This window comes from Pelodiscus sinensis, chromosome 3, assembly GCF_052426305.1.
Source record: "Pelodiscus sinensis isolate ZL-2025 chromosome 3, ASM5242630v1, whole genome shotgun sequence".
Classification (NCBI taxonomy): domain Eukaryota; kingdom Metazoa; phylum Chordata; order Testudines; family Trionychidae; genus Pelodiscus; species Pelodiscus sinensis.
Genome location: NC_143054.1, coordinates 91226136 through 91242667, shown reverse-complemented (window position 1 = coordinate 91242667; position 16532 = coordinate 91226136). Strand labels below are relative to the sequence as shown.

The 16532-nt window shown below is 41.6% G+C and overlaps 1 protein-coding gene across 4 annotated transcripts in view; it reads right to left on the bottom strand.

The window, feature by feature from the left end:
• The window catches only part of TPD52L1 (TPD52 like 1), an 82292-nt gene that overhangs the window by 21258 nt on the left and 44502 nt on the right, over window positions 1-16532 (bottom strand). For all 4 annotated transcript variants that reach the window (XM_075924104.2, XM_075924103.2, XM_006139443.5 and 1 more), the window contains exon 3: window positions 14396-14544. In XM_075924104.2, the coding sequence (XP_075780219.1) occupies window positions 14396-14544 (149 nt within the window). The remainder of the gene's footprint in view (window positions 1-14395; window positions 14545-16532) is intronic.

Genomic DNA, 16532 nt, shown 5'->3' with positions numbered 1-16532 from the left:
TAATAAACAAATACATAGATGATGACAAACTGTCCATATCCTTGTGTATTTAAGAGTACTACTTTGTGTAGAGCACACATTCATTGTAGGGACCAAATAGAATAAGACAAATTTCTTAGTCTGACTAATATTACTTTTTTGTAACTCTCAAATACTCTGTCCTTCTTAATAGGAAGCAGACAGCATTTGTGTTCCTAATACTATAGATGTTACATAACACTAAGTCCAATTAAAACTGTCATGCAAATAGTCTTTGAGCTAATGACACCACCAACATCTCTGGAAAGCTAAGCCTGGATGTAGAAAAAATGGCAGTGCTGAAGTTGGAAAACTTTATGAAACTCAAACACGGATGGGAATAATAATGAAGCACAGTAAATCAACAGAACTACAGGCAACTCCGGCCATTATGGAGATAAGAACTTTAACTTGCATTTTGCTAAAGTTACATGAGGGTCAATCTAAGCCAGGGATGAAATGAAAACTTTTCCCTCTCCTCTCACATTTTTATCGTCCTTTCAGATTACTAGGATAGATGTACACTTTTTCACAAATGACAAGTCCACAGGGTTTAGTGGTTTTGCCTCATATGGTTACTGAATTGTGTTAAACATGTATGTGTTAAACACTGTATTTATTAAGATGCTTTTGGTGCCTGATTTTATGTATAAATCTTGCTGTTTTATACCATGTCAAAAATATTGGTAAGTACAGTAAACTTCCGATAATCCGGCACCTTTAGGACCCAGGGGGTGCCGGATTATTCGATATGCCAGACTATCAGAAGGGGGAGCTATGAGGGGTCTGGGGTGGGGTGGGGGGGATGCCACCCCAGACCCCTCATAGCTCCCCCTTCCGATAGTCCAGCTCTGCCCCAGGCATCCCCGATTGAGCCGCTGCTGGTCAGTTTCAGCAGCGGCTGAATCAGGGACGCCTGGGGCAGAGCAGCTGGAGTGCTGCAGGGTTGGTCCCATAGCGCCCACTCAGTGCTGCGGGACCAACCTGGAAGCACCCCAGCTGCTCTGTCCCAGGCATCCCCAAGAGCAGCTGGGGTGCTGCCGGGTTGGTCCCGTGCCACCACCCCTTGGTGCTACCGGGTTGGTCTCGCAGCGCCGCTCCTCGGCACTGCGGGACCAACCTGGCAGCACCCCAGCTGCTCTGCCCCCGGCTTCCCTGATTCAGCTGCTGGTCAGTTTCAGCAGTGGCTGAATCGGGGAAGCCGGGTGAAGAGCAGCTCCAATTGTCAGGCAGCCGAAGCACTTCCAGATTCCTGATAGTGCCGGACCATCAGGAGTGCCGGAGCATTGGATGCCAGACCAATGGAGTTTTACTGTAGTAACCTTCCGGTCTTTAACAGGGTTTCTGACTTCCACAGTCATTATGATATCTCTCAGTGTTAATAGCATTAGCTAACTCGTTTCAAATTCTCATGTAACAGCCACTCACTAACTATTGGTATTTTAATGTACCATTTTAAATAATTTTAGAAGCCAATAAGAGTAGCAATGAAATGCAGTATTCAGGTTAAGAACTATACATGTTAATTCAGATCTGCCCTGAGAAAACAGTATAGAATAGACAGTGTTTAGTAATTACCTCCTTGGACTGCTTAATGCTCAGAACTACTGAGATATGTGGTTTAACACAACTTTTCACTATTGGCCTTCAAATAATTTTTATTTATAATTACTTGGTAAGTACTGACAGTGTGGGATCAGTGGATGTAAATGATAATGACAAGTTCTTAAGATGATCAATAGCTAGTCAAAAGCAGTCTAAAATACAGACAAATGACCCTGAGCCTTCAGACAGAGAAGCCTCTGCAGAAATTAACTTAAGATTCAATAAATTTAGAGCAAAGATATTCAAGAAACAATGGATCACCAACTCACTTGTTAGTTTTGCATGGTAAATTCATTAGGCCGGATTCTCTTCATGCTCACAGTGCTGTAAACCCACTGAGTCTAACAGTTACTCCACATTTATACTAGCCCACATAAGAAAAGAATCTGACACTATTTCCATAGTTATTCCTAAATTATATTAAAACTAGAAGACTTACCCAGCATTGCTTGAGTCCTTCAGGGTAGGAGACAGCAGTGGCCCCTGACGTCACTTGCTGGCGCTCCCTGAGACTGACCTAGGACAGCAGGGGTTTGTCATTGGTGTGCTTGCTGCCTGGGTGTTCATTCATGAGTTTCACTGTCCCTGCTCTCATACCCTTCTGTTTCCATTTGATATGAAAAGATTGCATTCCTTGCACATCCCATTATCTCGGCACAACCAAACCCTCACCTTGCTTTAAGTTAGGATAAGTGGAATCTGCATACCACATTTGGATGTCCTAGTTCTTACTTTTTAGGAGGAGTTCTTCAACAAACAAACTCACAGATAGACAGACACACATTTCTAAAATATATAGTAAAATTATAAAAATCAGGCTTCCTATATACAGGGAATCAACATTTATTTCTTGGTATCAGGGGAGAGGAAAGATGATGCAGATCAGGGAGGGTAAATTTTTTTTATTATTATTTTGTCCATGTTTTATTCTGCTTTATCCAAAAAAGGATTAAATAAAAAATTTTCCACACCTCAGCAAATAGTACATGAATCACTACCAGGATTAATCTGTAATTAAACTGACCTGCCTCAATCTGAACTTTTCTAGTATTTATCTTCTGTTACTTGGTTGCTTTCTGAAATTCCCAGTTCATTTTTCTCTGCAGATTATACTACCCAGTGATTCCTATAACTTTTGGGATGAACAAAACATCTCAGAGTAGTCTGTAGCTGAAAAAACTTAAACACACAATGAATGTCCAGAAGCACCTTAGACACTAACAAAAAACGTACATTGTATCATGAGTTTTTGTAGGCATAACCTACTTCTTCAGATGTATGGAGCAAGGGTATTATTGGAGGCAATCTTAGATATGCACCTACAGTTAGATATTTTTCACAACTATTTACAGTAAAATAAACTTTTTTATGAATTATTGTGACACTGTGGGGTTGGACAACTGACCTCCAAGGGAGCTAAGTTATCCTCCATTAGATAAAGTAGACTTGCGGCATATTTTGATCATATCACCTACCAAGCCTGACTTATATAACTCTTCACTCTTATTTGCATTGTCCTGAAATGAGAACAAGACACTACTGCTGATTTTTATGGCAGATTTAATGCAAACAAATAAAAGGAAATTGATTCACACAATATGTAATTAGTGATAGAAATGTAGCCGTGTTAGTCTTTAAAGTGCTACATAGTCCTGTATTTTGTTTCAATATGTAATTAGTACAATATACTGCTTCACACAATATATAGTCAGACTGGACATATTTATTAGATAGAGTTAAATACTGTAACTGGATACGTAAATGATTAATATTTATAGTTACACAGAATAAAATTGGATATTCAAATCTCATGCTTCAAGGTACTAGCTGATCTCAGGCCAGGAAGCTGAAGTTTGATCGTCTTTCAAGGACTCAAATAAGCCAGTAAAAAGCAGATATCAATATATTATTCCCAACTCATAGCAAATCATGTATTAGATATGGCATTTTGATTTAAAAAATTATATGGAATTCAGAGAGCACGTTAGTTGGATTAGGATGTGTCTGACACCTCAAATGTAGTTGACCTCAGTGAGTGTGGGGATTTCTAATGGGTCCCCCAGGATTGGTTCTTTGTCCAATGCCATTCAATTTTTTTTCAATCTTCTAGATGACATTTTTGTTGCTAATGTTTGCATGTGAGAAAGACTGGTGAGACTGTAAATAACAAGAACAGCTGACTGTTACGGAATCCTTCCCACTGCAGATGCCCTAGGCATTGGTGATAACTTAGTCTCTCCTATTCTCTTTGTGTGACATACAACTTATTGGCTCACCTCAGGACTATAATGATTAGTCTAAACCAATTTACTGTGCTCACTGAGTGAAATTAATGGCTGGGCATATAAAGGCTTAATGAGCTAATGGTCCCTTCTGGCATATACTCTATGAAACTATGAATAATTGGGTATAAATATTTTAAAGCATCAGTGAAACATATGATAACATATATTGTAAATTAATGTACCTTCATTTTGCTAATGGCATTCAATAGTGTTCTCTTTTGGTCTTTTCTGGCAAAGATTAATCTATTAGGAGCTTTCCTTAATGATAAAGCTTTCACAAGATTTAAGAAGACTCAAACAAGAACAAAACCATACAGGAGCGGAGCCTGGTGGCACAAGCCACGTCTTACAGAGCTTGATTCTTTTTCAGGATTAAAGCATTAGTCATCTTAAGAATGAAATGCTCTAGAATGAATGTAAAGCAGATAAGAAACTCTTGGCTTTACAGATATTTTGCTAGGGATTCCATGGAAAAGCGGAGGGCTAACTACAGTATTATTAACACATTTGATTTGAGCTTTGAAATGCATTTAAATGACATGTTACAAGAACAGTCTATTCTAATAATCCACAATTAAGAACATGTTCTTAAGAATGTCAGAATGACTGAGCTTGTATCTTGTCATCTCACCCTTACAGATAAGCACAAAGGTTTATCAGTGACCTGAACTTAATTTTAATTCTGCAACTAGCGACAGAGGCTGCAGCTTTTTCTCCTCTGCCTACCTGGAACCTATAATAGCATTTATAGTGGAAAGTGAAGCAAAAATGTACTGTAATTATTTTGCCTAATGTAGCACTGTAATGGTCACCCCACTAAACTGATACTTGTAAGAGTCTCACCAGGAATTGATTTTTTAAAAAATCTGTATCTACAGAAAAGGGAAACCCTTTTCTTGGCATTCACTGGCTTTCACTGGCACTGCTCTAGTTAAAGTTAGATCTGTGCTTTTAGGATAAACCTTCAATTTCAGGGGGCGTGTCATTTGGATCAACACTCAAGAGTCAAACTCAGAGCATCAATGGAATTAATCCATTTATGACAGGTAAGAATACAGTCCTTTGACTGACTTTTTGGGGGGGGGGGGAAGATACCACCCAAAAAACCCTCACAACTTATGCCTGGCAGAATTTTTATTTTTAACAATGTTTCCTGTCCCCAAATAAAGACAGACAAGATGGAAATTACATAGGTACTTTGCTTAGAGAGAACACCCCTCAACTCATTCAAAGGATTTATGCTCCCATTTGACCTTAGCGATGGAGAAATCAAAAGAGAAGCCAGAGGGTCTGGAAACTTTATGCATGGCATGTGTATACAGAAACCACAGAGTGAGAGTGATGCTCCAGCACATGTCTCCAAGCTAACTTTGTCTTGTTGGCATAGGATGCAGAGTAGTGAGAAGTTGCAGCTTTAAGCAATGCTTGCTTCATTATTAGCTGTACAAGCCCACTTAGAACTCTGGATAACTGTTCAGCCAGCTTTCTACAACTGAAGTGCGTAGGGCCACAGCGTCACCGTTCTGAGCAAGCTAGAGTAAAGCTAGCAGGACAGACATACCTTGCAATGTTCTTTTGGTGCAGCCTCCCTTTTGCCTCTGAAAAATGAGCAGAGGGATCTTGACCACAAAAATCTACACATCCTGGGAGATCTGCCCGAGGCTGGAATAATGCCAACAGGCAGAACCGAACCTGGGACCTCTGGAGCTTAGTGCATGAGCCTCTATAGCTTGAACTAAAAGCCAGCTTGCTCTATAGCCTTAGCTAAGAGCCAACTCATTCTCTCTCCCTGTAAGTGGTCTAAGTTCTACCACATGGGGGAGAGTGCCACATGCAATAGGGATGGGGTCACAGTAGTACTATGCAAACAGCACTCTGCCTTGCTTATTGGGGTCCCTCCATGACAATTGAGTAAAATCACTGAATGAAAATTTGGCCTCACTGAAGGCAAAACAGTTTTACCATAGATTTCAATGGCCAAGATTTCACCTGTTGTCTGTCTGGACCTTCAGTCAGAGCAAGAAGGTGGGTGGGGGAGAGCATCCACAGGCTCAAGAAGGGGTCCTTGAGGAATTAATATTGACAGTTATATGTAGCATCGCCCAGTAGCCTGTAGTACTTAAAACTGTGTTTTGGGGAAATAATTGGCTCTAAGGCACAAACTACTTCTATCCAGTCATTCTAGCAGAGACATACACCAGAAAGAGAATATGGGTAATGCACAGAATTCTTGAGAGCCCACTGCTGTAATTAAGTTTTTTGGATTTGTTTGGTTAAAGAAATCACAGAAAGGACATGACTTGCTGTCAGCCCTATGCAGTCTTGCAGACTTCAACAGGCCTGGACAGAAGTAACAGAGCAGAATCTGATCCATGATCTGTAGTTCACACTGTGAACATAATTTTAAAAAGGGGGTCAGAGTGAATTTCTACATACAATTTATTTTCGCCTGAAATAAGTTCAAATGTGTTTGGTGATCTCAGTCATCACTGTTTGTGCTTCATCACACTATCTGGCACAACTGTCAGATACTGTTCAAGACTAACAAGAATAAAAAGGGGGAGGCAAATCATGACAGCGGTGATGCTATATAGGAATAGAAATATAGGGCCAGATATTGCCCCCTCCCACTCATGCTGAACACATGACTGCTGATTTCCACAGGACTACTTCTTAAGTAAGGCACTGTTGTGCTGTGAATAACAATGGGCAAAAAGTAGCTTACAGAAATATATGATTAGCATGTGTCTGCGCTGTGGGATCCAAGCCCAATCCAGAGCCCACCAAAGTTGGTAGGATGGACTCCTATGACTCTACAGGGCTTTGGAGCTGGGTCTATGCTTGATGGAATCAACACAATTATTCCATTATTCTTAAAAGCACATTTACTTGCAAATTTAAACAACAACATTTCTAAAAACAGTGACACATAGCTAGCAAAAACACCCACGTTTCCATGCTAATCATTACTACTGCTTGTTATTAATCCTGTGTGGGAATGCAGGATACTGCATTCTCGAAATTCCACAGCAGGATTACAATTGCCCATATATTATGGCAGACTGAGAAATTTCTGATCCTCTAGGACACATTGCTATATATTTAATGTCATACTAATAAAGCCTCCGTATATTACGCTGTTAAATTGTACAATGCAAGCAGAGCACTGTGCTCTCCTGTTTCCACACTGACTGATGGAAATCTGCACAACAAAGTAACAAGGTCTGGCTGTGCCACAATATACTCTATAATGGAGGATTATCCTCAAGTTACTGTGAGCAAAGATGACCCTGTACACATGCACTACATGCACCTGACGAAGTGGGTCTTTGCCCACGAAAGCTTATGCTCCAACACTTCAGGTAGTGTATAAGGTGCCACAGGACTCCTCGCCCCTGTACACATGAATCCTCACTAGGGTTCTGGGGAGGTATCTGTGTTCCATCTCTGGATGTGAGGATAGGAGCAAGAGGTTGCTATTGAACTCCATGGCTGCTTGCTCGGAGCCCAGCACTGAAGGCAGAGCCACCGCCCACAGCACCACAGAAGGATGGCATGTTTTGGTACTAACACCCTTACTTCTGTACTGCTGTCTGCCCTCAGTCATCAACTACCATTCCATAGCCCCTCCCAACTTTGAAGGCTGTGCAAAATCGAGAGAGTGACAATACCCCAATCTCCCTTCATCTCACTTTAGAATTGCACACCCAATTTTAGTAATGCTCGTTTCCCCCTTGTGAAATCTGTATAATATCGGGTAAAAGCACACACACACACACACACACACACACACACACAGATTTCACCATTCATGATACATTTTTCATGGCCATTAGTTTGGGAGAGCCCTAATCATAAAACAGAGAGAAACTAAGGTATGTCTTGGGAGCCATCAGACCACACTGACATAAAAGGAGCTGTTGCCAGATAATCAATAAGAAAAGTTTGGTTATAGTAATTACCCCTTTGTAAATTTACTAGTCCACTCCTGATGCTGCCCAAGACAATTCTGGAGTGATTTGCTGCTGTTACCAAAAAGACCCAGAAGGACACTGATGGGCAAAATGGCAGACAAAGTTACTTCTCATGGGAGGACTATGGTGAGGATGCCTTAGTCTTTTTGAGATATATTTCCAGTGCTTCATATGAGAGATCGATGATCATAGACATTGCAGGATACATTAACCTGACATCAGCTACAGATGATTATTTAAAATTTAATGGCTAAAACAGGGCCAGAAAAGCACTGAACCCATTAGGACTATTTCACCACATGACTTGTGTCACATGGAAAATATTAGTCCAGGGCTACTCAACTTTGGAAGCCCCCGGGGGCACAATGATACTCACAGCACATGCTAAGGGCCGCAACTTAAGTGTGGTTGAATATACATGCAAATATATATGCAAATAGCTTCTTTCACACTGATGGGTATGAATACAAAGATTAAGGCAGGACTACACAACACACAGGCCCCATTTAAGTTAGTTCTGCTGATATTAATAAAATGCAATATTTACCCAATTTTCAAGCATATGATAGCACTTTCTATCAGCAATGACAGTCCAGGAATTTAACTACTAAAACGCATATCAACAGAATACTATTATATTGACTGCTTTTTTGTTTTGGCTCCCACCCGTGGCTGCATGTTGAGCACCACGTAAATCCAAACCGCACCAACAAATGGGCTGCAGGCCGTGTGTCGAGTAGCCCTGAATTAGAGGGCGCATTTCTTCTTCTTATACTGTGAACTGCAAAACTTATTTTAAACATAAAAGAAAGAGGTGCAGCCAATCATAAGCAAAGGCCTATAATGAAGAAAAAAAATGTTATATAAGCCTCTTATCTTGGTAAGAAAATGTTAATTAAGAAAATAAATTTTAAAAAGCAGTGCAACTGCCTTTGTATGTTGTAAATAAAATACAATTATACTTTAACCCAAAATTACTACATTTTCTTAAAACCCACCAACATTATCCTGCTTCCAGCATCTAATTAAAAAGTGCAGTTATTCATACTTGAAAATAAATTGCACATAGCACTGTAAGCTACCGAAATGCCTGGCAGTCTCTATTCACTGCAAACCTGAGCTCAGGAAAAATGATTCCATCTGAACGCCTCCTCAACTACCACCAACATGGAATGATTGGAGTTGATTACTCATTCTTTAGGAAACTATTGGTATGTTTTATACAGGCAAGAAGGCTTGTGAAAATAAAGCCCCCCTCTTCAGACACATAGGTTATGTTAAAATCAGCCCATTGTAGAGCACCAGAGGAAAAAGAATGGACAATAAGTTAAAAAAACACAACAGGTTTGAAATAGTTCCGGCCATGATAGAAATCTTGGAAATGTAGGACTGGAAGGGAACTTTATAGTCCATCTAGTTCAGTCCCCTACACTAAGTATTATCCAGATCGTCCCTGACAGGCCATTCTAGTCTAACTGGTTCTTAAAAATTTTCAATGACAGATTTCATAAGTCCCCTAGGTAATTTATTGCAGCACTTAACCAGTATTTACAGTTAGGAAGCTTTTCCTCTAACCTAGATCTTGCTGCAATTTAAGTCCATTACTTCTTGTCCTGTCAACAGCGGTTAAGGAGAACAATTTATCACCCCCCTCTTTATAACAATCTTTTATGTACTTAAAGACTTATACCTACCCCAAGTCTTCTCCAGACTAAATAAACCCCCATTTTCTCAATCTTTCCTGAAAGTTCATGTTTTAGGCCTTTAATTCATTTTGTTGCTCTCCTCTGGACTCTCTCTAATTTGTCCACCTATCCTGAGCTGTGGTGCCCAGAAATGGACACAAGTAAAGGAGTTAGATCAAACAGAAGGTATTTTACATTCAGGGCTGAAAGTTTTAACAGCCTTGCAACTTTTCTATTAGAAAAGCTACTTTAGCTCTGACATTTTGCAGCATTGTTGCAAATATTGAATTGCACTGGAATAAATAGGAGTTGGCCTGGAACTACAGCCAACAGGAGCTGTGATGGCACAGCTTGTATACAGGGTCAGCATACAGATCCTCCTGACCCTTCCACTAAGGAGCCACTTAAGATAAGCGCCACGCAGCCAGAGCCTGCATCCCAAACTCTTTTCACACTCCAGACCCCTCACTCCTGTTCTGATTCTAGAGCCCACATTCCCAACCAGAGACCTTATTCTACACCCTAACCTCCTGACCCAGCCCAGAGCTCTCTGCTTCACCCAAACTCCCTCCTGGAGTCCACATCCCACACTCCAAAACCCCTCTCAAAAACCTTGTTTCTGAAACTCCCACCCCAGAGTCCACATCCCCAGCCAGAGCCCTCCCCCCCATCCTGGATCCCAACCCCTACCCCAGCCCGGTCAAAGTGAGTGAGTCCTACTCCAATACAGTCAAAATTATTAAGTCCAAAGCTTAAGTGTGTTGTACCTGCCCTGGGTCTTCATTTTGTGGTAGACTGAAGACAGGTTTCACCACTGTTTCCATCATTAACTCCTTTCCCCATGCTAGACAAAGAGGCCCATGTTAGTTTTACTCAGTAGCACAAATAAAAAGCCATCTCTCCAACCTACAAACAAGCAACCCATTTTTCAAAAATACCCTCTTGGCAGACAGCAACTGAGCTAGACCATTAGAAATCCACAGTATCATTGGTTTGATTTTTAAAAGATTTACAGATAGAGACTTTTCCTGAGTTGATTTAACAACACTTCAGTGTCAATTACCATCATTTATACATTGCAAGTGGTATACCAATGCTTTGCACTTCTATAGTATCTTTAATTTATGGATCTCATCTAGTTGAGCCTCTCCACATTCTTGGAAACTAAGTAAGTCTTCTTAATATCCATATTACACGTAGGTAAACTAAGGCAGAGCCACAGAGTGAGACTCAACTAAATTCAAACTGCACTCATATGAACAAACTCAGGAATCATGAAGTTAAGTATCCCCTGGTCTAACCACTAGACACAGCACTACTTCTCCTGTGACAATTTCCCAGTGTTGTCTTCAAGTCATCGTCAAGTCCAAGTCGAGTCTCAAGTCACTACAGTTCAAGTCCCAAGTTGAGTCTCAAGGCTTAATTTTAAAAATGTCAAGTCACTTTTGTACAAGCCATCAATATCGATAAACAACAATATTCACTGTTTTCACTTAACATAAATCCGAATCATACTTGCAGTACTTGCTAACTACTAGTAGTCCTGTTTAGTTTTTGACTACTTGGCTAAAATGTAACAAACTACACACGTTATGTATTTATACAAACATATTCATAGTAGCCTTGAGCTACAGCTATGTAAAACTAGGTGCACAAAATGAAATTAGAAATAAAAAAAAAAGTCTTCATTCATTAACAAAGTTAGTATTCGGTATTATATTGAGAAATATTATCTTTTCCACCACATCATCATCCAGTCTGGCACAATGTGGGTGCATTACAATCCCTCCTTGGCTAAACATCCTTTCAACTGGTGCACTACTGGCAGGAACCATAAACACACTCATAGCAGCCTTGTGCAACAATGGAAGGCTTTCTCCATGACTTTTCCAGAAAGACATCACATCCATTCCATCATCTGCTATCTTAGCAGCTAGCTCTTGATAACACCTCAGCTCATCATCAAAATTTCCTGGCTGTGGTATGGTGGTGTTAGCTGGCCTTCGATAAACATACAGTGAGGATGCAGGTTTTGATTTAACTAGTGGGCCATCAGCATCAGAGTTTGAGACATTATCATGGCCAGTACAGCTAGAGGCAGACAAACTGTGAGGATTTGAACAAAACTGCTGAAGTTATAAAACAATTTCTGCTTTCACAGCATTAGTTTTAGCATCATCAGAACTAATTTTTTCCAGCCACCAGAAGCAAAAACGAGGGTCTAACACGGCCGCCACAAAGTACATGAAATGACTGAAAGCAAATAGTGATTTTTTGTGTCATCCAAAGGACTTGGTAATGGTATCAAATGGTATTAATGCAAATGACAATGAATTTTTTCACTACTGCTTCTTAAAGCTGTAACCATGTTCCCCAAGTATGTTGGAATAAATTCCAAAAGGTGGTGGCATAGTCCAATTATTGATGGCACCACTGCTGAAATCATAACATGCTGTTCACCTTGTACTTTCTCTGTGGCGTCCAGAAATGGCTGGAGTAGCAACGCTAGTTCTCTTAGTTGGGAATAATCCCTCTGGCTGGGTTTTAAATTACACTGGTTTTGTTCTTCAAGCATGTGTTTCAGCTTTTCTTCATCCAGGGACAAAAAAGCATGCATTTGTCTGAGAATACTGTTCCACCTGGTGGCATTGGTTTGGGGAATACTAGCTTGAAGACCAAACCTTCTTTCAAAGGTTTCCTTGAATAGGGTACTTGTGTAAAGAAGGCTGCAGATTTTTGACACTTTTGCCTGGGCACCATAAACTTCGCCTCCTTGAAACCATCCCCGACAGCGAGTTGCAGAATATGAGCAAAGCAACTTAGTCTCTTAATTAGAGGTCCACTTGAGTTTACATGATGGATGACTGATGTAACGACTTCAGGGTTTAAGTCTTCCCATAATTCTTCATTTTCCAAAGTGTCACCTTGCATATCAATTTGCTGCTCTGATTCATGGTTGTTAAATGCTATGGTGAATGCTTTATGCATGTTCGCAGCATTGTCTGTTATAACAGATCTAATTTTATCCTCGATTTTATAAGAATCACATATGTTCTCAAACACTTCTGCAATGTTCTCACCAGAATGCTGGCCAAGGAACCTTTCACACGACAACAGTTTTGTCATGAGTGCATGCCTTATCATCATATGGGCTGTTACTCCCAAAAGCCTCTCATTCTTCTATCTCACCAGATGTCGAGCATCAATGCAATTGTGTCTGCCTCAGAAAGAAGTGCTTTCACGTTATGGTACAAGTTGTCCAGTTCTGTCATAACCGAATACAGACTTATTTCTCGTGACTGGGGATCCAACACATGACCAAGTCGCCTGAACTGCGGTTTTTCTGCTGTTGAAAGTGGTAGTGAGCAACCGATTATCAGGTCCCTAACTAAAGAACTGACTATTCTTCTTGGTTTGGGATAATTTATTCCATAAACACCTTGGCTACGTCTACACTGGCCCCTTTTCCTGAGGGGGCATGTAAATTTCACCAGTCGTCGTAGTGAAATCCGCGGGGGATTTAAATATGCCCCGCGGCATTTAAATAAAAATTTCCGCCGTTTTTTTCCGGCTTTTAAAAAAGCCGGAAAAGAGTTTCTACACTGGCCCCGATCCTCCGGAAATAGTGCCCTTTTCCGGAGGGTCTTATTCCTACTTCAAAAATGGCGTATTAATGTAAAATTTCATAGACATACACATACAATCAATACGATTTTCACATTGTCATATATCCATGTAAAACCAGAAATTGCGCCTAGATGCGTTCAAAACAAAAAACAATGAAACACATTCACCATGTATTGCATCGTTTCGAAAGAAAAGTAGTCCTCAACAATGTAGCATATTGTTGACAAGTAAACACGATATTTTTATCAATTTTTTTACAAATCTGAAATCTCCCATCTTCATGCATATGATAATTGTTTACTTGGCTGAAGTACTTCGGGTTGCCAGGTGTCCGGTATTCTACCAGACAGTATGGTATTTTCTGATTTTTCTGGCTGCGCACCGGACAGAAGCCTGGCGTGGGCAGGGGGAGTGGCTGGAAGGCAGGACCACGATCAGCGCTAGGACCCTGTGACTGTGCAGAAGCCTGTTGGGGGCGGGGGGAGCGGCTGGGAGTCCCAGCCACTCCCCTTGTCCCCACCAGGCTTCTGACACGCCTAGAGCGGCGATCGTGGCTCCACCTCCCCGCTTGGGAGTCCCAGCTGGGAGGCAGGGCTGCTATCGCCACTCTGGGCACGTCTGAACAGCGGCATTTTCTGACAATTTTTTCACCAAGTCGATTTAACAAAATTAGCAAGTCTCAAGTCAAGTTTCAAGTCACAAACAATAAACCGAAGTCGAGTCTCAAGTCAAATCACCTAGGTGACTTAAGTCAGACTCTAGTTCAAGTCGTGGAACTCAAGTCAACAACTCTGCAATTTCCTGCTTTCAATTATTGAAGTAGATTATGAAAAATGGTAGAAAATTCCCATATGGAGTCATAGATATGTTTCTTGTTGCTGCTGCTATTTTGGTACAAAGAACTCCCCCTCCCCAAGAAGTAGGAAAACAAACAATGTCATCAGATCAGAGATATTCTACCCCCAATCTGGGGTTAGTGAGATATGGGTAACATTTGGAGAGGTACAGTAGAATTGTAGGTTGTTGCTGCTTCTGCAGGAATTTTTTTAAACCACTTTAGTGTTTTGAGGAACTTACCATGCTAGTTCCTGCACCTTGTTCAAGTTTGGCCACATATTTCAGCAGATAAAGGCCTAAAAGATGAAGTACACAATATGCTACGCCACAGAGAAGAATGAATTGTTAAGGGTTTCATACTCACGCAGAAGTAGTCTGCATGTCGTGCCAGCTTTTGCTAAAATTCTGTTTCAGCTCATTCATCAGGCTGATACCAAGCTTTTGTTTTAGTTCTGCCAGGTGCTTCTCTTTGGCTACTAACACTTGCCGTAAAGTTGAAATTTCATCTTCTAGCTGAATAGAAAAAAAAAAAAAAGTTAGCTCATCATGGAAGTATAAATCAATACCACATGCTCAGAATTAGAAGCTGTACGAAGGTTCATGTGCATCTGTATTTGACAGAGGCGTATGGGTCGGGTGTGTCTGTGTGGAGGGAGGAGAGATTCCTTGGGAAGCTGCTCAAACCACCACATCCATTAGTAGAATTCTTTTCAAAATTCACGTCTCTTTAAATATATGACCCCTCTCCCCCCTCCACACACACCTAGCAAGGAGGGGAATTCTCTCACCATCAGGAAAAAACACACAGCAACTACTGTTTGGGGCATCAGGAATCTTTCAATGAAGTCACTTGATTTACACAGAAAATGGGAGTGGTAAGAGCCGGAGTAGACCATGTAACACAGACAACTTCCTTTGAATGCATGAGATTTACATTTCCTATTTACAGCTTCAGCTTAACATAGGTTACAGCCCACCTGCCTTGGATCATATAAAAACATTCATAGCAAGCCTGTCCCAGCCCCCACTAGGGATGTTGGATATAGTATAACTGAATAGTCATGTAACCACATGAAATCTTAGAGGTTACACAACCATTCAGTGTGCTCCTGGCCCCATTCCTGGGAAGCCCCCTGCTACCTCACACTTCTGCTTCTGTATCAGAGGCAGCAGCTCAGGATGGCATGCAGAGACAGTCTGCAAGGGGAGCCAGTTGAAAAACCAGCTCGCCATGCAGACTGCTACTTGCTGCCCTGTGCTACTGCTTCTGATACTGAGGGAGCAGCATGGGGTAGCAGCAGCACCTGTCCGTGTGGGGTCCAATTCCATTGACTACTCGATTAATCGATAAGGGGGCACTCACTATCCCACTGTTCCTCTCCCTTTGAAATATACAAGAGCCGCCCACGGGGTGCCCTCTGCCTCTCTTCCTTTGAAACGCATAAGAGCCACCTGTGGCTCTTGTACATTTCAAAGGCAGAGGCACAGAGGGGAACCCTTGCCTGTGAGGACTGCTTTGTTCCAGCTGCCTCTCGCCCTTTGAAATGTGTAAGAGCCACCCGTGGCTCTTACGCATTTCAAAGGGCGAGAGGCAGCTGGAACAAAGCAGTCCTCACCAGCAAGGGTTCCCCTCTGTGCCTCTTCCTTTGAAATGTATGAGAGCTGCAGGCAGCTCTCATACTTTCCAAAAGGAGAGGAGCAGCAGTGGGACCGGCATGAGACCATGCCTTTTCCATGCTGCCCCCTGCGGAGCCAGTGCTGGGGGGAGGGGAAAGAGAACCGGCTTTTAAGCTTGCTCCCCCAGCACCAGCTCGTGCTCCCCCCTTTGCGGCCTCTATCAGAGAGAGGTAGCAAGGTAGGTGGGGGGAAGAGCAACTAGTCAAGCTCCTATTTGACTACCCGCTTACATCTCTAGGTTATCGTAAGGTTATCTATCTGATGACAACCCTACCGTCCCCCTCCCTCCCGACACACACACAGTAGGTTTCAAATAAAGGGCACCATTTAAAAAGAACTGCTGTGCTTTTCTGTGTGACTTTTAATCTCTGTTGCTGTTTCACATGGTGTGAAATAATTAAAACAGATTTTTACAAAGCACTAGAAGCTACCAAGGGTTGCCTAGTACAGAGACCACACCGTTATAGTGTAGATACAAGGACTGTTATTGGACCTGGCCCCTGTCTGGACTAGGGACATTAATATGCATTTAAGTAACCATGGAAATGCTGGTAGCAGCTCTGGGTGGCAGGCTCCTCTCTCTGGAGGCTGGTGCACCTGGGGAGATGGCTTTTAACCTACTCTTTGTACTCTGACAAACTTCTTTTCAATTTTTCAGTCCTTGTTTTATACAAAAATAATGCTGTTCACTAGCATATTAATAGGACATTTGATTAAGGAGAGGACAACTAGAAACAGTTTCAGCCACTAGTTTACCATTTACTCAGTCTTATGCTGAGAGTCAGCATCAGGATTAAAAATCTCTACCAGGCAAGCCTCACAGT